This window comes from Odontesthes bonariensis, chromosome 4 (assembly GCF_027942865.1).
Source record: "Odontesthes bonariensis isolate fOdoBon6 chromosome 4, fOdoBon6.hap1, whole genome shotgun sequence".
In the NCBI taxonomy this organism is placed as follows: Eukaryota; Metazoa; Chordata; class Actinopteri; order Atheriniformes; family Atherinopsidae; genus Odontesthes; species Odontesthes bonariensis.
The window spans coordinates 30,807,741-30,828,822 of record NC_134509.1 but is presented as its reverse complement, the minus strand read 5'-3'; the positions used below and the strand labels follow the sequence as shown (position 1 = coordinate 30,828,822).

Genomic DNA, 21,082 nt, shown 5'->3' with positions numbered 1-21,082 from the left:
GCCTATTCAAAGTGACATCACTTCCTATGACGCCAGGAAATTACGTCATTACGCACCGACCTCCAGACGTTTGGTTGTTAGCAGTGCAGACAACTTGTAAGTATAGTTTAGATTTGTATGTAAAAATCTAAGTAAACATGAAATCTTAGCATATGAAGTCATTTCTTTCAAGCTGTCATTTATTTACGGGCCTTTTATATTTGTGTGTAGAGGACAGAAATAACGTAACCAGCAAACTGTTGCGAACGTTAGCTTGCGTTTTGCTAGTTTCCTTGCACGTCTACAACAAAAGCTTAACGCTAGTATGTACACTCTTTTTTTTGTTTGCAAATGTGAATGTGAGCTTATACTGCATTTTGTGCTTTGAAATAGTTAGCCTACGCCTGCTACGCGTACACGCTATAGTAAGTTGAAGGCAAGTCTTGAAGTCTCAGTCAAATTCAGTCTAACTATTTCCGAGTGGTGGCTGTGAAATAACTTGTTTTTTTTATGTGAGTAGGGGTGAATCCATCAAAAGTGTAGCGCACCAGTCGTCACTATGGTAAGCTGTGATGTGTATAATTCACTTGTGTCTCTCATATTGCAAATAATCACACAGATATATTATTTAAACATACAGTGTACCCTTTGTTAACAAAGCATTTCCTCCTCTTTTCTTGACAGGGTGAAAGAAAAGGAACAAACAAATACTACCCTCCAGATTTTGATCCAGCCAAGGTGTGTGTGTGTGTGTGTGTGTGTGCGTGTGCGTGTGCGTGTGCGCAATGACAGACTTTAGTTTAGTTCAGCTTTTGTGTTTGTCCATTCACTTACATCTCTTTAAATCTTTGTGCTTAGCATGGATCCCTCAATGGCTACCATAAAACTCATGCTCTTCGGGAGAGGGCCAGGAAACTGTCCCAGGGTATCCTCATTATCAGGTTAGTACACTCGCATATAGAGAAATAATGAATTGTTGTTGGCTGGAGAATAGTCATGAGATATCACAATTTTTTCCTTTGCCTCAGTATTGTGTTGCATTTCACATGTCCTTACATATATTGTCCCGTTTACTTGTTTTGTCCCGTGTAATTTCCGATCATTGTTATTACTATACTGTCAAATAACAGACACAGATGTCAGTGTAACACTGTACCTTAATGTAATGGTATTCACTACCACAACCAACTGTGTTAATTAAATAATAATACTAACTCTGATAGAGTGTATATACTTAAGAACAGAATACATTCGGGCATATCTAGAATAAATCAAGTGAACATATGTTTAGTTAGGTATAGTAAAACATATGAAGCTTAAAAGACGAGGAATAAATACATCCATACTGTATTTCCTCTATTAGAACAAGTGGGATTCAAATAAAAGCACAGTCTCTTATCGGTTGGGCTGGGCAGGGCAGGGAAAGAGGGTGGAAAAAAAGAACAGCTGTTATCATGTCCAAACCCTATGCAGTTTTAAACATATTTATATCGCCTTTGATTACTTAGTCTTAAACCACTTCTGATTGTTCTGGTAAGCTGTTGGATACTGTATAGATGTTCATCTTTCACAATTACAGTCATGTGAAGGACAGGGATGTTTCTGTCCATTTCAATTTAGAATCTATTTTAAGTTTATAGCCTGCATGAAATTGAATGGATATACTAACAGCTTTTCAAGTTAATAGTTTGTTAGCCTGTTGGCTACTTTGTTTATCCAACGTTCTGGCACACAGTACTGTCTGCAAAATGCACTGTGAAAGTTAATTGCCAATTTACTTGAGGTCAGTTCCGGAGGGGAAAAAAATGACAGCGGTATTTTGCGCATTTCTTTTAATTATGGAGCTTCACATGGGAATGAATGGACCTCTGGTTGACTCCCATTATGAACATGCAGGTATTTAGAACTCACAACGTTACAGATTTGTAATCAAATAAGGCATGTTTAAAAATATATGACATGTCATATTAGGAACAGTGATGATTAGAAAGTAGGGCCTGCCTCTAATAAAGGTCTGATACTCACAGCCGTTGTAATAAATAAAGCCCCCCCCCCCGTTCTCCATTTGAGGAAATGTGGTATATACTCAAAGAACTGTTTTTTTTTATTGATACATAAAGTGCATGCATTTACAACTATTCTTTGTCAATTTAGGTTTGAAATGCCCTACAACATCTGGTGTGACGGCTGCAAGAATCACATTGGAATGGGTAAGCTGAGGAAAAAACATTCAATCATTGATTCGCACACAGTACGTTTTCATATCCATAACAGGTATGATCCGTTTGTACAGGGGTACGTTACAATGCTGAGAAGAAGAAAGTGGGGAACTACTACACCACGCCAATCTACAGGTAAACAAAGAAGGACCAGGCGTGCTGTTAAAACAACGCCATCTTCCTGTTGTGTGAACAAGAAATCAGAACTTTTAGCTTTTTGGGGCAATCTACCTTTTTTTCCCCCCAAATCTACAATTTCTATGTTTTTGCCATATCAACCAGGTTTAGGATGAAGTGCCACCTGTGTATCAACTATATTGAGATGCAGACAGATCCAGCTACTTGTGACTATGTCATCGTAAGTGGAGCAAGCAGGAAGGAGGAACGCTGGGACATGGCTGAAAATGAGCAGATCCTCACGACTGGTAAAGAATTAATGTTTATTGATCATGTTTATGTTTTCACTTTACTTCATTGTATCATGTTTTGAGGTGAAAATGAGCTAGAAAAGGGCAGTGACTATTGTTTCATGGTGTGCTAAGAGTATAGTAGTGCCTAGATAAAAGAAAGCAAAGGGTTTGGAGTGAATATGACATTCACTTATAAGAAAGAATTTTGCCTCCTGTTTTTCTTTTACATGCATGTTTTGCCTTTCCGTTTGGCTAAATTTTACATCCTCTTTGTGCAGAACGGGCAGAAAAGGAGAAGCTGGAGACAGATGCAATGTACAAACTGGACCATGGTGGGAAAGACAAAGAGAAGCTTAAAAAGGCTCTGCCCTCTTTGTCAGAGATCCAGGACCATCAGTCAGGCTGGAAAGATGACTTTCAACTCAACAGCACCCTCCGCAGGAAGTTCAGAGTAGGATACTAATAACTTGTGTTATTAACCGTTGCATTAATACTACCCAATAGATCCATCATTGGTTATACAAATGGTTGCTAAGTTAGAGGGAAAAGTCCCATCCATAGGGCATAAAGTGTCACTGAATGGTTCGATAAGTCTGAAATATGACACAAATTGTTTGCTGTGACCTTCAGTGTTCAGATCTGAACCCCACTGAACACTCACAGAGGATTTAGGACCAATTTATTCAATAGCACTAATTGACATAATCATAACTATCAAAGATACCAAGAGTAGGAATTTAATTTGAAGGAACAAGGCTCTGTTTCTCTTTCAGAGCACCAGGAACTTGTAGAGAAGTTCAAATGAATTTAAGCTGCCCAGGCAGCGTGAGGAGGTCCAACACCTTACTAGAAAACTTTCTGTTGAATGTTTCCTTTACTTTGTCAACTTTTTGTGGTTACAAATGCCAACAGTTTTGCATGAGACTTTCCATCTATACTTGAATGAAATCGATAGTTTGTTTTAGACAGTCAACAATAAAACAATTACCAAAAAATGGTTCATATTTGCACATGTAGCAGTTTTCTTTTTAAGATCCTGTGGTGTTGTTAGATGGCCTTGTACTGTGTTTTTAAACTGACATCTCTGCTTTATAGACTGAGAAGAAAGTTGTGGCTGAGCAGGAGGAGAAAGACAATGCTGTAAGGATGAGAACCAACCTATCCATACCACTGCTGCCAGAGAAGGAAGAGGACAAGAAACTGGCAGCACTACTCACCTACCAGGCACCTGACTGTAAGCACCAGATAAGATTTTTTTTAAAAATAAATTCTAATTTATGCTTAAAAAAAATACTAATAACAGGACTATTAAAACTTTCTTCCTGACTTTTGGCTTTCTATTCAGCGTATGAGGACAAAAAGCACAGCAAACGGAAAGAGATCGCCTCCCGTTCCTGGTTTAACTCCACTTCCTCATCACCAGCAGGAGGTGCGGCAGGCAGTCTGCTCCATAAGCTCGGGCTGCAGGGGAAAGAAGCAGCACTGGCCAAAGCCCTGAGCTCCTCACACAGCTCCTTAATCCGCAAACGCTCAGGAGGATCTGGAATTAAAACTGAACACTGTGCCACAATAACGAGCCAAAAGTCGCACCCTGATGTCAGCAACCGTAATAATGGGGTGCAAAAAGGGACTCGGACAGAGGAAGCCCCATTTACGGCTTCGAGGCAAGGAGGTGAGAAAGGAGCAGAGACAAATGACAGTGACTTGAAGGAGGTGCTTGTGAAAACCACAGAGGAAACTGAAAAAATACTGATTAATGCAGTGGATCAAGGGTGTGGATGGAGCAAATGTTCTGGAGGAATCACATCTTTGGTGGCAGACTACAGCGACTCAGATTCAGACCCTGGACAATGAGACTAAAAGCTGAGCTCAATGGGACAGTTTCTGAATTCCGTGAAGGGCTGTAAAGCAATGACAGAGATCAGACTAAAAATTGTTTGTCACAGCTGCAGAAATCTGCTGTAACGCTTTACTTCTCACTTGCTGAAAATAAAAATGTAGTACACTAACCTCTGAAAGCATGGTCTTTGACCTCAGACTGTGTTTCAAATTGTTTGAAGTGTATCAGTCAGATTATTTAGTTTTTCTGTTTTAAATGCCAACATGTGTAATCTGATGATGAAACTGGCTGAAATTTTGTGAAATTAAATGTAAATTTAAATTAAATAGTGTAAAGAACTGAACAGGTTTTGTTTCTTGAGTTGTAGTGGTCATAACATTTCCACAGTGGATCTATTACACCACCTGCAACCTCTTTACAAAACAATATTTGTCCTGTTAATGTTTTGGTGATACAATAAGAATGCAGAAGGAATAAGTTGTTCAATAAGTCAATAATTAAGACCTTAAAACTATCAGTGAAGTATATGACCTCACAGCCTGTATCAAACAAACGACAGTCTGATGTGTTGGTGTGCTACATCCAAGTGGTGGTGAAAGTAGAATCACTTAAAGGTTGGGTAGGGGATCTTTTTCTGGAACATTTTTTTACATATTGCTTGAAATACTCTTCACACCCCCATTGTTACCAATTAATTGCCGTCTATCAAACTGCAATCTGCTCCTATCTCCCCCTCCTTCCCCCTGTGCGCGTACCCTGCTCCGTGAACGAATCACTCGCGCCCAGAAGCTTGGCAGGAAGCTAAACTAGAGCCAGCTTGGCTAGCACCTAGCATTATTAAACGTGTAGTTAGCATTATACTAAATACTAAAGACGGCAGCGATCGATGCTTGCTGTCAGAACAGCGCTCGTGCACCTTCGTGCTCGTGCGCGTTCATGTACTCTAGAGGCGTGGCTTCGGGGGGGGAAGTGAAGAAAAGGGTTGGGACTTTTTACCTGTGTATTTTCAAAATGCAGCTTCGCTGGACTCAAAATCCAGGATCTCCTACCCTACCTTTAAAGCTGCAGTCTGCAAGATTTGTTGTTGTCATACGTAAAGTCCTACTTTTTGGCATTTTAAGAGTTTACATGATCTATCAGAACGCTTGAAGTTGAAAACAGTGACCTCCGTAGTCGCAAAATGCAAGAAATGCTTATTTTTTAACCGAAAAATAAAAAGTTATTCAACTTCCTGTCCCGCCCCTTCAAAACACATGAGAACTCGTGCACGTAGACGTGCACGCCAGATGCGCCTACACGACTCCTCATTCATCAACTCACCTGTCATTTGCGATCATGGAAGACACAGTAAGTCGACTAGCCCGTAATGAAGTTCAATAGTCTAGATAAATAAGCGTGGGGACGAGCCTACCTTGTATCGCGCGTGCACAATCGGTGATTGACAGGCAGCAGAGCCCAGCTCGTAACCTGATTGGTTATCTTTTACCGGTCCGGTGTGCAATTTTGTAAACAAACCTGCTGGCTTTGGAGGGACCTAGCGGGACATATAGGGGACCTAGAGAACTCATTTTTTTTTGTATTGGAGTATTTAATGTACTACTTTCAGAATCCCCGGACAGTTCCAGGCATTATGCTTGAAAAAGAGTTGCAGACTGCAGCTTTAAAGCAACACTAGATAAGATTATGAACCTTATTGCGAACTTTGTGTTTCTGGCTTCTTTTTAAGTACATAGACCTTTGTTGTAGACGTTCCTGAGTTTGAAAATTAACTAGATAGCCGAGAGGCTGCCCTGCACCACACTGTTTTCCTTTACAGTGACTTGACATTTTTGTAGGCTTTTTTTTTTTTTTTTCTTTACAATTTTATTTTTTTACTTTGGCATGATATGTGTCCAGTCTGAACAAAGCCCAGTGCATTACAATAAACTCCAACACAGACTGGAGAACAAAAAAAAAATTTGTAGGCTTTTGACGGCATCTTTGTGACCTCTTCAACGTGACAACAGCGTGTGGATGTACATGTGCAGGGTACACACTGAGATTTGCCTTTGTCACAGTGGTGTTACATATCACGAGCAGCTAAATTCTCTACTGTTACTTTAAGATGAAATATGTGCTTTTCTCTATTTCTAGAAATGGTGAAAATAAGCTTGAATCTTTCTTTAGCTTAGAGTAATTTACTTTAGACAAAACACAGTGGAGCAGATGAAGAGCATTTAAGGCTTAAAGGGATTTTGAAAAGTATGAATATTAAGTATCTGCATTTTTCCTTTGAATAAGTGATGGTGTGAGGCGTTGATGTGGGGTAATATGAAAAAGTTCGTTGCAATTCAGTCTGAAATGACAGTTTCTGCCGTGTTGTGCTGATCTAAGGCCGCTTATCCTTGTTAGCAAACAAGCCCGTTGGTTTGCTTTTTTGTCAATTCCAGAAACTCTCCCCCTCCCATGCTGGAAACTGTAATGTTTGATTAGGTCGGAATATCAGGGTTTTGTTGTTGACCGTCTCCCTTGTGATCGCAGTAGACTGAGACACGAGGCAGTCAACATGATTCGTTGGAGACTTTATCATGTTTTATTTCTCATGTTTTTCTGCGGTTCAGATGGACACCTCGTTAGTAGCAGTCGGTAAGCCGTTCCTCTTCTCCAGCTTCTTCTTGCTGTTGCACCAGTTTATATCTCATGACTTTTGTGTAATTAATCAAACTGCTTTCGTTACAGACCTAGCTGGCGTGACAGGTATGCATATTTGAGCTAAAAATATGTGAACAATTGCAAGTTTTAGCCTCTGATATCTTAAGTTAATGCCTCTGAATCTGATCCCCAGATTTGTATCAGCTGATAAGTTCTTTGACCTCCACGAGTAAGTAATCAACATTGGACTTGATATACTGTATGTTTGTATATGTATATACAGATTTTCTAGATAATTTCCCCTTTCTCTACAAACAATATCAAACTCATGGTTGGACAACCAGTAAAACTTTGAGCCTCTTTTTTTTTTTTTTTTTTTTTTTTTTTTAAGTTTAGCAAATTCAGTTGTGGGATGAATGGTCGGACACACTGAAATTTAGATTTCTTTTAAAATAATTTTATGATTTCACATGTTTATTTCACCTATGCCTTAGTTTGCAGTGCAATCTCACGGCTGAAATTAATACCTGTCCTGTTTATTTACAGAGAATTGGAGCCAAGTCAGTTTATTAGCTCTGCACCGAGGTACTGTTGACAACCACTAACACAACTAACACAATTCCTAGCACTGTTTGGTCAGATTTTATTTTATCCACACTTGAACATTGGAAGAAAAAAAATTTAAAAAACATGAAAAAATGAAAGTGAGGCATTTTACCATTTAATGAAAAATACTAGCTCATCTTGAATTTTATGGCAGCCGTGGGGCCCAGTTTATCACTGTGTAGCTTCCCCTTTTTTTCTAATATCTGGGGAAACATGGAAACATAACTGAGGAGACCAGTTGCTCGATCATAAAGAAAGGAATATCATCGCCTTTTTGTCTATTTGAAAAGCGATTAATCTGGGTGGGAGCATATGCTCTAAAACCTCTCTCTCTCTCTCTCTCTCTCTCTCTCTCTCTCTCTCTCTCTCTCTCTCTCTCTCTATATATATATATATATATATATATATATATAACAGTGACCTCCGTAGTCGCAAAATGCAAGAAATGCTTATTTTTTAACCGAAAAATAAAAAGTTATTCAACTTCCTGTCCCGCCCCTACAAAACACATGAGAACTATAAATATATATATATATACATATATACACATATATATATATTTTTTTTTTTCAGCACTGATGGTGTCTTTCCATGTGTGTAATTTACCAGTTCCACTGGCACTAATGCCTATATCTCTATACCGTCAGAGAATTGAGGCTTTTGAACTGAGCACTGTTAATAAGTTGGATGGTTGCTATCTTCTTCTTTCCATAGGTTGTGGTGTTCATGATTTCTGAAAGGAAATTTTAAGTTTCAATCCGTCTGAGCACAGTTTTCCACTTTTTCTCGCCCATTTTAAATAAGCTTTGACCCACAAAAGATGTCAATGTTTGCGGATCATATTAAAATCAGGTTTTGTCTTTGTACAATAGAGCTTTGACCTGCATTTGTTGATGGAATGATGAACTGTGTTTACGGATAATGATTTCTGGAAGTGTTTCTGAGACAACCCAGTGATTTCCATGACAGAATCATGCCTGTTTTCAACGCAGTACCACCTGAGGGCCCGAAGATCATTGGCATCCAATACAGATTTTTCCTTTTCCTTTGAGCACAGAGATGTCTCCAGATTCTCTGAATCTTTTGATGATATCATGCACTGAAGCTGATGGGATATTCAAATTCTTCACAATTTTATATTGAGAAACATCATTCTGAAACTGCTCCATAATTTCTTGACATAGTTTTAGCAAATTGCTGAATCTAGAGAGACTCTGCCTTTCTGAGGCTCTCTTGTTATACCGATCTGTTGCCAATTAACCTGATTTGTTGCTACATGCTGTTTCAGCTCCCTCTTTTTAATAGCACTTACTTTACAACCTGTCATGACATTTTTGAGTGGTATTGCTGCTATCAAATTCAAGATGATCAAGAAAAAGCTTTACAGCTTTAAACACGTTAGATTATACGACTAAGAAGTGCTATCTGGGTGTGTGTTTGACTGGTTTAATGTTGCTTGTTGTGTGAAAGTGCTTTGGGTGGTCAAGTAGACCTGAAATGTGCTCAATGAATGCAGACCATTTGCCATTTACTACCCGAGCATTGTCTCCAGTTTTATTATTGATGCCACAATACACTTGTAAAGCTTTCACTAGGGTAATGCCATTAAGTGTAACATTCATAGTAATAATGGTGGAGAAAAAAAAAAAGTCTGAAATCTTCATCTAACTCATGTTATTTTCCTGAAGCTTCACTCTGCTGGCTCCAGACCTGCTGAGGACAGACAGCCAGGAGAACATCTTCTTACAGGTTGATGGTTTATTCGACCCCATTACTGTCATCATCACTATCCAGGATTTCACCAAAACTACAGCGCTCCTTCAGGAATCTGTCATACTCAACCAGGGAAATGGCTTCAATGCTCTCAAGACTATACAGGTGACTCTCTGGGCTCACAGCTTAAGTTTAGAATGACCCAAAAAGTTTGGTTAGCAAAGAAGTTTTTCTGTGAAGATGCTCTTAAAGTGCTATCCACGTGTTCTCTGTATGACCTCACGCTGTATCCTCATTTGACCCTATTCCAGCTCTCATCGGATGGTTTGAATCGCGAAGAAAAAAAGAACAAGTTTGTGTATCTGACCGTGAACTTTGTAGGTTACCACTCAGAAGAGAGAATATTGATGGTGTCCTTTCACTCTGGATACATCTTCATCCAGACAGACCAGCCCATCTACAACCCTGGAAAAGATGGTGAGGTTGGAATATTTTGACAAAAACTCACCAGATGATCATGCATGAATAACATGAACAACCTAAATGTGAGGGACCTGAGGTTGTATTTTTATAGAAAGGTCGTAAAACACATCTTTTTTCACTTGTTTTCCTAACCAGTTCGATTCCGAACCTTTGTATCCTCTCCGTTCTTTGAGGCAGTTGACCGCTCCATCACTATAGACATTCAGGTAAAGTTCATCTGGTAAACAAATGACCAGTCAGCATGGAACCTTCTCAAGGCAAGGAATGGATATTTAAAAAAAAAAGAAAGAAAACAACTGTTGTAAATTATCAGCCTGGAAACAAGACTTATTTGAAGTTTTTCTTTTTCTTTTTTAAATCATGAGGTTGAGACTCGTTGCAAATTATGTCAATGTAAATCACTTATCATGAGTTCTGACAATGCTTTTGTGACATCCTTGGTAATTTGTAACATATTTACAATTTTTTTTATTTCAGAATCCAGATGGGGTGGTGATTAAACAAATCTCTAGGTCCAAAGCTATAAACAGCATCATCACAGAAATATTTCCTCTGTCTGAAATTGCCAAGTAAGACTGATCTGTTTGGCTTCTGTTTCACCCTCTTCTAGCCTTTGACAACATTTAGCACTAAGCATAAATTAACATAGATTCTATCATCTATCATCTCATCTTGATATGTAAGGAAAACTTAGTTCAGTGAAGTCAATATTTCCATCTGAATTTGTCCCTACTGGTCACAAACATGTTTATTACAGGCTTCGACCTGCTCCAGTTTAAGTTTTGCAAACTTTAGCCTGTGAATGGATGAATGTGGCTTGTAGTGTGAATGCGCTTTGAGTGGACATCTAGAGTAGAAATGAGCTAGAAGTAATGGCCATTTAGCATTTATATAGAGACAGACTGAAATGGCAACTTCACAGAAGTCAAGGTTTTAAAAAAAAAAAAAAAACTGCCTTTCAAGTTCGTTTCAAAGTGTTAATGGAGAACAGTGCAAATTTGAACATGTGATGTGTACACAAAGCTACAAACTGAATGTTTCCAAGGTTGAAAAAGAACAATAAGTCAAAGTAAATTTGGAGCCAAACCAAGGTTTTGTTCTTAGATTTATAAAGTCGTTAGTGTTCAGATGGCCCTCCTGTGGTGCAACCTCAATTCCAAAAAAGTTAGGACACTGTGTAAAGTTTAATAAAACTTCTTAGATCTTCTTAGATTTGATGCTGGAAACATTTTTCAAAAAAGTTTCAACAGGGGCCACAGAGGGCTGGATTACTAAGAGGTGCTAAAAAGAAACAGTTTGAGGAACATGTTGCAACCAGCTAGGTAATTGGCAACAGATTAGTAACATGACTGGGTATTGTTAAAAAAAAAAAAAAGCACCCAAGAGAGATAGAGTATCTCAGAGTGAAGACGGTCAGAGTTTCAGCAATCTGTATCTACAAAATTGTGGAGCAATTTCCAAATTACTAGGGCTGAATTGGCAATTAGTTAGATACCTACAGTGATTATACTGGAATGGCACATTTTTTTGTTTTCTTAAGTTTCAAATTTTTGAAGTGAATATTATTGTTAAGGGCATGCAGCAGATTTATGGGTGATGTGGTTTGGTAAAAACTGTCAGAAGCTACTATTTGTCACCCTTTCACCGATATTTACCAAATGATTGTTATTTTACCCGTGAAATTTTGGATTTATTCAATTCAACATGTAGCACCTAAAGCATAGCACGTAGCACCAAAAGTCTGTGTTCTTTGCTTTCATGGGCTTTCTATAATGTGACTGAATGTCTCACAGTGAAGGAACATGGTCAGTGACGGCAAAGTTTGACCACTGGCAGCAGAACACATTCACCGCCAAGTTTGAAGTAAAGAAATACGGTAAGAGAAGTTATGCTCCTCTTGTTAATGTCAATTAAATCAAATACAATTGTCGATATCTTCTATGAATGTACAATATTTGAACAGTAATATTATATATATTTATGGCTTCTTGTTGTAGTGCTTCCTGCCTTCAATGTTACATTGACACCGAGGAAGTCCTTCCTCAGCTTGGATGACAGTGAGCTGGTGGTAGAGATATCTGCAAAGTTGGTCAAATTCACAGATGCACACACAAACATACATACCTGAAAAAATGTTCAGACATCTACGGGCCATATTTAAAAATGACAACCCCTCTGTAATTTAAGTTTAACCTCTGATGACCTGTTACTGAAATATCCTGTTCTTCTTGTTTTGAGTTTAACCTCAACTAAGACAATGCAGACAAAAAAAATTATTTACACAAGAATGCATGAAATAGGGAAAATGTTATGAGAAAAAAAAAGACAAGTATTGCAAATCTGTTTTTTTTGTGGCTGCATTTCAGATACTTATATGGACAGCCTGTCCAAGGAACAGCCTATGTTGTTTTTGGAGTTATGTTCAACCAGCAGATGAAAAGATTATCTTCAATGAAGCAGGTGTCAGATGTAAGTTCACTTTGAAATTCACGAGTTGCTTTCTCTGATTTATGATTGGTTGATTTATTTATTTTTGGCCGTTGTTTGCAACTATCAAAATATTTTGCCTCTGCTAAGTTCACTTTGACAAGCTTGTTTTATGCTATTTGAACATTAATTTGGTGAGTCCCTGGCAGTAAATACATCATCATCATATACTATGATGTCGGTTTCTATAAGAATGTGTGTTGTTGATGCAACAAGTATTAATCTTGTAACAGACACCAAAAAATCTATCTCTCACATGCTTTTGGCTTGTCATGCTGCCATGGCTGGTTCTTGTCTGCAAGTCCACCATACCCACTTAATTTATTTCTCTTATTAGCTCCACCAACTCCTAAAAAAGTAGTCGGGGCTTCTGCCTGCTAAATGTTTTACATTCCTCATCAAATAGTTGGGATATCCACGCCTTTGCTGGATACAGTTGCTCATGCTTTTGGATTGAATTGGTGAGAGCAATTAGACTCAATCCCGATGAGGCAAAACATTGTGTTAAAAGAAAACAACACAACAACAAAGTTTAATCGGTGGCTAATTTTTTGAACATCCATATAAGGTTCAGTATTGTGTAACAATACTAAGTGTAGCACTTGTAGTTTGCTAACACAGCAAGTGAGATCTTATAAAGATGATGGTGTTGAAAGCTTTGGAGAAATAAAGAGAAAGCAGAGGAGATTTTATTGTTTATGCAAAATAATCTTCTACTCTTGCATCCAGTTGGATGGAGGAATTGTCAGACTGAGTATGGAGGAGATCAGGACAGCTTACCCCAACATTAGATCTTTGGTGGGCCACTCTGTATATGTGAAGGCCTCTGTGCTAACCAGTACAGGTAAGTGCCTCATGTTTTAAGTTGTTTTTTTGTAGCAAGTTTAGTTTGAACTGAAAATGTATACAAATCATACACACAGGAAAATTCAACTTTAAATCATTCTAACCTAATTCATTATGTTGGGTTAAGACATCGTATTTACTTTACCATCTTAGCTGCTTCATAACGTTGATCTGTTTGATGGGGCAGCACAGGGTTGTGTCCTGGCTTGTGATCACATCGTTCTTTGAACTACAACCTCGAAAGACCGAACTCTCCGATATGTCATAATCAGACCAGAGTTTATCAAGATCTGTGGTGTCCGGGGAAACCCTCAATGAGGTCAAATGTGTATCGACATGTTCTTTTGCCCTCTGGACAAACCAAAACTTTGACTCACCGCAGTGTCATACTCAAAAACTCATGTTGCTGTTGGAGAAAAAGGTTATCTTAGTTACTTTGGATGATCAAAAGCAACATCTTGTTCTCAATTAGATAGCCCTCAGTTTAAGTGTTATTAACACCTAGACATGGACTTGAAACAGTCTTAATCATGGGAAAAGACAATAACACAAAACACTGATAGTTGAAACAAAACTTTTCTTTCAGTCAACAAAAAAAAATAAATTCAAGCTCATCAAAAAGTAGAATAAATCCAAAACTCAAGGGGAATTTTTTGATTCTGTGTACATGAAATAATTCCAGTATATTGTTAGAAGGAGGTCTTTACTGTTGTTTGACTCCAGTTTCTCACCTGCACAGGAAGCGATCTGGTTGAGGCACAAAAGACTGGGATCAAAATTGTAGAGTCCCCCTATGCTATATCCTTCAAAGACATGCCACAGTACTTCAAGCCAGGCCTCCCATTTGATTTCACAGTAAGGAGCGTCATCTGTTTAATTTAGTTTATTTTTGAGCAAAAATGTCATTGAAATTCTTTCCTATCTGTCCAGATTCACGTGACCCACCATGATGCATCCCCAGCCCATAACGTCAAAATCAAGATAAATTTGATGGATAAACCATTGGCAGTTTCATCTGGGACTATCAGAACCACCTTGAACATGCCCAACAATCAGCATGCACAAACCATCATTGTTAGTATAACATTTAATGTAACATTTATTTAGTCAGTGATCTAATTATCATTGCATGCGTATGTTTGACTATTATCTCATTACAGAATGGAATTTTTTCAAATATGATATTTTTGAGCTTCAAGGGACAACGTGCAACAATTACTGACATCTTGTGGCCAAGTTGAAGATGGCAACCATCTCCAACGATATCACTCCACTTTCCAGTGTTGCTAGATCTTGTGTCAGTAAACAAACAAACAAAAAAAAAAACAACAGCGCTTCGAAAGCCTAAACTAAGCAATTCGATTCCAAAATATTATATATATATATATATTCCGGCTTAGTTCTTTAAATACATATGGAGCAGTAAGTGAGCGAAGAAGCATTTAGTCTTAAAAGTAGCAGTTCTACCATTTAAAAGTGCAGTTACATTGAAGTCATACTTGTTAGATCTGCATGTAACCTGTTCCTGTCTCTTAATTATCTTTTTTCTGTATTTCATCCACATTTTTGCCTTAATTTATATTAGCAAAGTAGGTGCAACTGTCTTGTTTTTGAGTTATCTCACAGACTGTCATCTAGGTGTATTGGCACATTTTGCAAATTCATCAATATTTTGCAGGCTGCCAGTTAATTAGTCTTCTAAGAAAAGAAAAACACAACAGTTCATTTAACAAAGGTATAACATACAAATTGAAACCTATGACATTTGTTTCTTCCTCTTAAACCTTATAATTACATACCAACATTAGTTATGCATTTGACTGTTAGACAATAGAATATCAGTTTTTGGGTTCATAAAGACAAAACTGTAGCAAAATGAATTTATTCTTTATTTTCTTTGTATCCTAGGCTGAGACCACAGAGACTGGCCTGAGACCAGACCAACAGGCCAGACAACAGATAACTGTTCAGCCCTACACCCCCTTTAACAACCAACATCAAAATTACCTATACATCTCCACAGGAACCAACACAGTGTCTGTAGGAGATAGGCTGTCCGTGAAGATTTCAATCCGTGCTGCAGACGAGACACACAGAAAATTTGCCAAACACATTACCTACATGGTGAGACGAGAGCACCACTTCATGTTCATGTTACAGCACATTTCCAGTACACCTGAACATTGTAAAGTGTAACTATAAGGTGTCAAAAATCTTACTGAAATAACATTTATATTCATTCTTGACTCTCCACCCAAAACTCTGTAGGTGCTCAATAAAGGCAAAATCATAAAAGCTGAACGTTTGAATGTAGAGGGCCTAGTGGTTACCAGTGTTGGGTTTATGGTAACATCAGAGATGATGCCATCTTTTCGAATTGTGGCGTTCTTCAGTATTCCCTGGACAGGGCGAGAGGAGGTGGTGTCGGACTCCGTCTGGATAGATGTTGCAGATTCCTGTGTTGGAGGGGTGAGTGTTCAGCTTGCTCTCAGTTTGCTGGTAGAGGTAACGACAGTGGTTTCATATTTGAAAAACTTTGTTCACGTTTTGAGAGTATATCAAGATAAGCAGAGTTTGGATTTGTGAGGCTTGAATGGCAAAACAGCCCACATTCTTAACATCCCATACTGTTGATAAATCTCCTGAAGAGACCAAAATAGAGGTCCAGCAAAAGTACAGCAGTGTAGGATATAGACTAGAGGTCAATCCTTTGAAATACAATTAAATCACATCAGTGATACATACCAGTACTATGGATAGCATGTCCCCTTATTACTATAAATATATACACTGCAGTTTATTTGAATTTGAGCCTCTCAAGACCTGCTGCTGAAAATACTCACCTAGACAGTATGTAGAAATCAGATGGGATAGAGAAAAGAAATTTTGGGACCATTTAGGATTTGTTAAGGTATATAGAAATATAAATGGAAAAGAATCAATAAATGGGAAAAATGGGCAGACTTGTCATCAAATTTTGATTACTTAGAATTCCTTTTTATACTGCTATTTTAATGCATTACTTTACTGATTTGAAGCATAACAGGCCAATTAAACCAAGAAGAAAATGAAAATGCAGTCTTTAATCTTTAAATCAATGCCTTTTTTTATCCTCCTCTCTTGTAGCTTAAAGTTGGGCCAGTAGACGACAGACACAGAGATTACGAACCTGGGAAACTCCTCCGTCTTCAGATCAAAGGTGACGCAGAGGCAGTGGTCAACCTGGTGGCCGTGGACAACGCTGTGTATCTTCTCAACAAGGACAGACTCACACAGAGGAAGGTATGTGTATCTATATGTTTGTGTTTAATGGTTAGAAGCATTTTAGAAAAGATTAAGATGAAAAAGTCAACTTACATACAAATCAGTTAGTCTTTTTCCCAACTGAATCTTTTGTTCAGATTTGGGATGTGGTGGAGCATGGAGACATTGGCTGCACCAAAGGGGGAGGGCGAGATGCCACATCCGTGTTTACAGATGCAGGACTTCTTTACTCCTCCAGTGCTGGGTTCAAAACCAAAACCAGACAAGGTATTTACGCTTATCGATATTGTTCTTGTTCTTGTATATTGTATATACTAAAGACTAAACAAACAAAAACATTGCTAATATTTTACAGGAAGGCCATATGTTCAGATGTTTTAAACTCTCAATGGGATTGAGCAAAACACAGAATGATTCATATGAATTATTTAAATGATTTGAACTTAATTTGAACAACGAAAATAGCGAGAACATTTAAAAAATGGCTCTTTCAAACAGTCCAATTACTTAATTATCATTAGTAAAACAATGTAAAACATCAATGTAGATATTAAAATTCCTGAAATAACCACTGCTGAAAAGTAACGATTCTCAGATTCCTTTCTCTTACATGGAGCTGAGAGGATTTTAGCACCACATTTTTGCTAAATGTGAAGCAGACCTATGGGAAATGTATGGATCATTCCATGGCTGCTCACTTAAGCCCCATTTCCACTATGTAGTCCGGTACGGGTCGGTTCAGAACGGTTCGCTTATTTCAGTGTTTCCACTACCACCAAAGCGTACCGGCCCCATGGAACCCGTTACCATTTTGTAACCCTTCTGCTTGGGGTACCTAGCACACAGGACCGGTTCCAGGCTCTGCTCTCCGTTGTTGGTGAGGAGGCTGTGCAGCGGGAGCTCGATGGCGCTGTGCGAAACCAAAAAGTTTTCCAGCTGATTGCCGCAAAAATGGCAGAGAGTGGTTTCAACCGGACCGCGAGCCAGTGTCGCATTAAGCTGAAGAAGCTTGGAGGTGGTTCGAAATTATGAATGTTATTTGCTGTTATATGTTATTTACGCTTCGGCACGCACGCGCCCACCCCTGAGGGTCCCCTTTGTACAGTGGGAACGCAAAGCTGACCCCAAAGCGACCCGACCCGTACCGCACCGATACGAAGTGACCCGAAACGTACTGACAGTGGAAACAAGGCTTTAAAGCTCCCAGTTCTGGACACAAACCTTGAAAAAGTTACTGTTTTAATTTAATTTGAATTTTTTTGTGATTTTCTTTTAAAATTGTTCTTTTGTTTTTTTCTTTTAGCCAATCTATAACTATATCTATTTGTCACTGAACATCTATGGTACCCTGAGCACAGTTTGTAGCTGAAATTTTGTTGCTTGATGTTTTACTTATGTTATGTAAAATCATTGAATGGAAAGTGGATACTCATTACAGATGAACAATTAATGATGTTACATCACCTACTAACAGTTTTATAATGGTTGGAAAATGAACCACATGTCTGATGGCGACGCTCGGCTTTTTAGCCCTACAGTGTCCGGGCAGTGCCAGAAGAAGACGTTCTGCTGCTCTGTTGAACCGTAAAGCACAGCTGGGTGAGAACCGTATTTTCAATTCATTGCAAAGTTTGCTTTTGTGATTCATACTGGGATACAAATGAGATATTCTTGCATTCTTGTTTATGCCTCACCTACTACAGTCAGTGCTCATCTTTCTCTAACTTAGGTTTGATTTGAAACCTATTGCCTTAGAGGGTAAATAATTATTAATAATTGTCCATTTTTAAGGTTGACATGTATTAATAGAAGGTAAAATAGCAATACTGTGATGCCGTTGCGTGGTTTTAGTGAACAGTTGCCTTTATGATATGTGGAGTTAGGGTTAGGACAGACACATTGCTATCCTGCTGATACCCTAAATTAAATAGTTGCCCTATATGCTATTCATTTATTTTTACATTGTCTTTTCATTTACTCTTGAAATAATAATGGAAAAAAAAGAAAACATTGAGTGTTGTAATACTGGAGCTGTTGACTAGTTGCTGGTTCCCTCTTATCCACCCTTCTGCCACCAGAGAGTCACTACAAGGAGAAACTGCAGCGTCGCTGCTGTAATGATGGCCTAAGGGAGATCCCAATGCCGTACTCCTGCACACGACGCTCCCTTTACATCACTGAGGGCTGGGAGTGCATGCGGGCTTTCCGCTACTGCTGTGCCACTTACAGGGGCCAGGTGTTTGACACAGAGATTCCCACCACCCCTGCACCAATAACCACCACCACCCTTTCACCCTTTGCCTTCTTACCTGAATTTGAAATATCTGGAATAAAGCCTTACAAAGATATCATCTTTTCAACCTCTTGTAAGTTCTCAATTTCTTTTTTTTTTTGTTTTTTCCAAAATTTTCCTATTGTTTAGAATTCAGAGAGCCTGGTATCTTGGGTATTTGTTTTAAATCTTATCTTTTTAACTTTAGTGATATACTAGTATGCTAAAAACCCATAGGAGGCTGATGGGAATTTGGTGATAGACTAATGCATGAGACAAGACATTTTTCATTAAAACAATGAATGTGTATTTTAAGATGAAAAAATGATGACCTAACCAACCAGTGCGCCCTGAGAGCTACACCTCCAATGTGGCTAAATATGTACCGTAATCCATTCCATCTACTCAGATCAGTTTATTTAAGTTTTTAAACCCTGCAACGGTGCGTTAGTTTAAATGAGCTTCTCAGTTTTTGTGGGACTGAAGCGATTACCATTGCTGGCTCTGGTTCAAAAAATGCATCATTATAGAGAACAAAAGAGGATGACAAGACACAAAAAACACACATTATGAATATCATAATTGTATGATAGTTTATATGAAAATAGCTTCACTGGTGTTTTGTGATGAAGGGAATAGATATACACATTTAAAGTTATGATGAAGATCCCTAAATGTAAAATGTGTTTTTCTTTTACATTTGCACAAAAACTTTACAGGGTATCAGCGGTTGTTCATAATTTTGTTTGTGTGTAAATTGTTTCTCAATTAATCATAGATGTGTGATACAACAGTACAAAATATTGACAAATGTATTCAAATAGCTTTTGGAAGTCCACGTGGACCACCTGGGTTACCTGGATTTGGTGGACGATTTGAACCACCCATAGTCTATTTACGTGGAATGGAAGAAGCAGAGGTTTTGCCGTTTAAGGATGATATGGAGGAAGAAGAGGGGGAGTACCAGGATAAGAGCGATGTCTATTTGCGTTCCAAGTTCTTTGAGTCTTGGTTGTGGATGGATGTTAAGCTGCCCAAACAAACAGACAGCGATGGGTAAGTGAAAGATTAAAAAGGAGATTACATCAACAGGCATAACAGTTTCATTAGCTTAAACATCACTTTGATTATGTGATTTAAAGATTTTTACATTTCTTTGATCCCCTTAAAGTAAGTGGGTTAACATCACATCTGACATGAAAATGTAGTCACCACAACACGAGCAGTTGACAAAGAATATATTTTTAAAAAAAAAGCATATATGACAGATGGTGAGATGCTTGGATAAGATGTCTGTATGCTTGAACGGGAATATCTAGTGAACAATTCACTGCTCAATATCTGAACAACTGAAGCCCATTTTTTTTTCATTTTTCAAATTAAATTTGATCAACAGGTTGGCATCCATGACTTTGGACAACCCGTTACCCGACAGCATTACAGAGTGGGGAATTTTGGCAATCAGTGCATCACCTCAGAAAGGTACTGTTGGCAAATTGAGGAGGAGGAGTCTGGGAGCCTTGTGGCTATTTTTTTTGGAAAGTTTAATCACTTGCAAGGATCTGGCTTTGATGATAATTCTATTAAGAAACTAGAAGAATCAAACTGTCATCATGTATTTATTCACACTATTAATGTCTTGAGAGGAGATGAACTGTTGAGTAAAGAAAGTGCAGTAAAACTCATATTTTGTTATAGCTTCCTTCATCAGAAAAAGGTTAACCAAAGTTTTCCACACAAGGCCAAAAACAGTTGGGCATCAAGCTTAAAACTCAACAAAATCCATCAGTTTCCAATTTCTGACTCATCTGAGCTGCTGCAAAAATGTTTCTCTCTTCTCAAAAGATTTATCTTTATCTTTTCAACATGTTATTTCCTTTGTCGAGCAGAAATACCTGAAAGTTCTTGACAAATTTTTTCTTTTCTTTCTTATTTTCTTAACTGATGAATGATTCTCTGATGAAGCTCGGCACAAAGTTGTGATCCACAGCCCATCCTTACTTGTAGGGACTCAGGCCCCGTTTACACGATAGGAAGACGCAGATATTTTCCTGCGGTTTGGCCTCTCATTTACACCAAAACCCCGTTTTTATCACAGAAAATGATTATTTCTAAAACCTCCGGCCAAAGTGGAGATTTCTGATAACGCTGGTTATGTGTTGCCGTGTCAACTGGGAGAAACGGCGTTTTAGGTTCTTAAACGTCACATTATGCGCCAGAAAATGCTTAACGTCATGCGAGCGCCTTATGTTTACAGTTTGTTTGGCTACTGATCAGGATTATCATGGATGATGTTAAAGTTCTACTAATTTTTACGTTTGTGCAAACGATT

The 21,082-nt window shown here is 38.3% G+C and overlaps 2 protein-coding genes across 5 annotated transcripts in view; both read left to right on the top strand.

The window, feature by feature from the left end:
• The first annotated feature begins 27 nt into the window (after window positions 1-27).
• yju2b (YJU2 splicing factor homolog B) lies at window positions 28-4,791 on the top strand. Of its 4 annotated transcripts, none has more exons than XM_075463929.1 (11): window positions 28-96; window positions 373-404; window positions 500-541; window positions 664-717; window positions 838-920; window positions 2,134-2,189; window positions 2,273-2,333; window positions 2,481-2,623; window positions 2,887-3,059; window positions 3,704-3,842; window positions 3,954-4,791. In XM_075463929.1, exons 3-11 carry the CDS (start codon window positions 539-541, stop codon window positions 4,460-4,462), a joined length of 1,221 nt encoding a protein of 406 aa, XP_075320044.1. In that variant the 5' UTR covers window positions 28-96; window positions 373-404; window positions 500-538; the 3' UTR covers window positions 4,463-4,791. The 4 variants fall into 4 exon arrangements, with proteins under 4 accessions (XP_075320044.1, XP_075320045.1, XP_075320047.1 ...); XM_075463930.1 differs by having other exon boundaries at window positions 34-96; window positions 373-415; XM_075463932.1 differs by lacking the exon at window positions 373-404 and having other exon boundaries at window positions 36-96.
• Window positions 4,792-6,993: 2,202 nt separating this feature from the next.
• LOC142379154 (complement C3-like) overlaps window positions 6,994-21,082 on the top strand; it is a 29,548-nt gene continuing 15,459 nt past the window's right edge. The window contains exons 1-21 of the mRNA XM_075464288.1: window positions 6,994-7,073; window positions 7,167-7,184; window positions 7,273-7,308; window positions 9,374-9,563; window positions 9,710-9,875; window positions 10,017-10,087; window positions 10,359-10,450; window positions 11,675-11,757; window positions 11,879-11,966; window positions 12,248-12,350; window positions 13,098-13,212; window positions 13,954-14,069; window positions 14,145-14,288; window positions 15,123-15,338; window positions 15,483-15,683; window positions 16,341-16,496; window positions 16,616-16,745; window positions 18,009-18,077; window positions 18,557-18,844; window positions 19,575-19,806; window positions 20,147-20,232. Coding sequence (XP_075320403.1) covers window positions 6,994-7,073; window positions 7,167-7,184; window positions 7,273-7,308; window positions 9,374-9,563; window positions 9,710-9,875; window positions 10,017-10,087; window positions 10,359-10,450; window positions 11,675-11,757; window positions 11,879-11,966; window positions 12,248-12,350; window positions 13,098-13,212; window positions 13,954-14,069; window positions 14,145-14,288; window positions 15,123-15,338; window positions 15,483-15,683; window positions 16,341-16,496; window positions 16,616-16,745; window positions 18,009-18,077; window positions 18,557-18,844; window positions 19,575-19,806; window positions 20,147-20,232 — 2,680 coding nt within the window. The remainder of the gene's footprint in view (window positions 7,074-7,166; window positions 7,185-7,272; window positions 7,309-9,373; window positions 9,564-9,709; window positions 9,876-10,016; window positions 10,088-10,358; window positions 10,451-11,674; window positions 11,758-11,878; window positions 11,967-12,247; window positions 12,351-13,097; window positions 13,213-13,953; window positions 14,070-14,144; window positions 14,289-15,122; window positions 15,339-15,482; window positions 15,684-16,340; window positions 16,497-16,615; window positions 16,746-18,008; window positions 18,078-18,556; window positions 18,845-19,574; window positions 19,807-20,146; window positions 20,233-21,082) is intronic.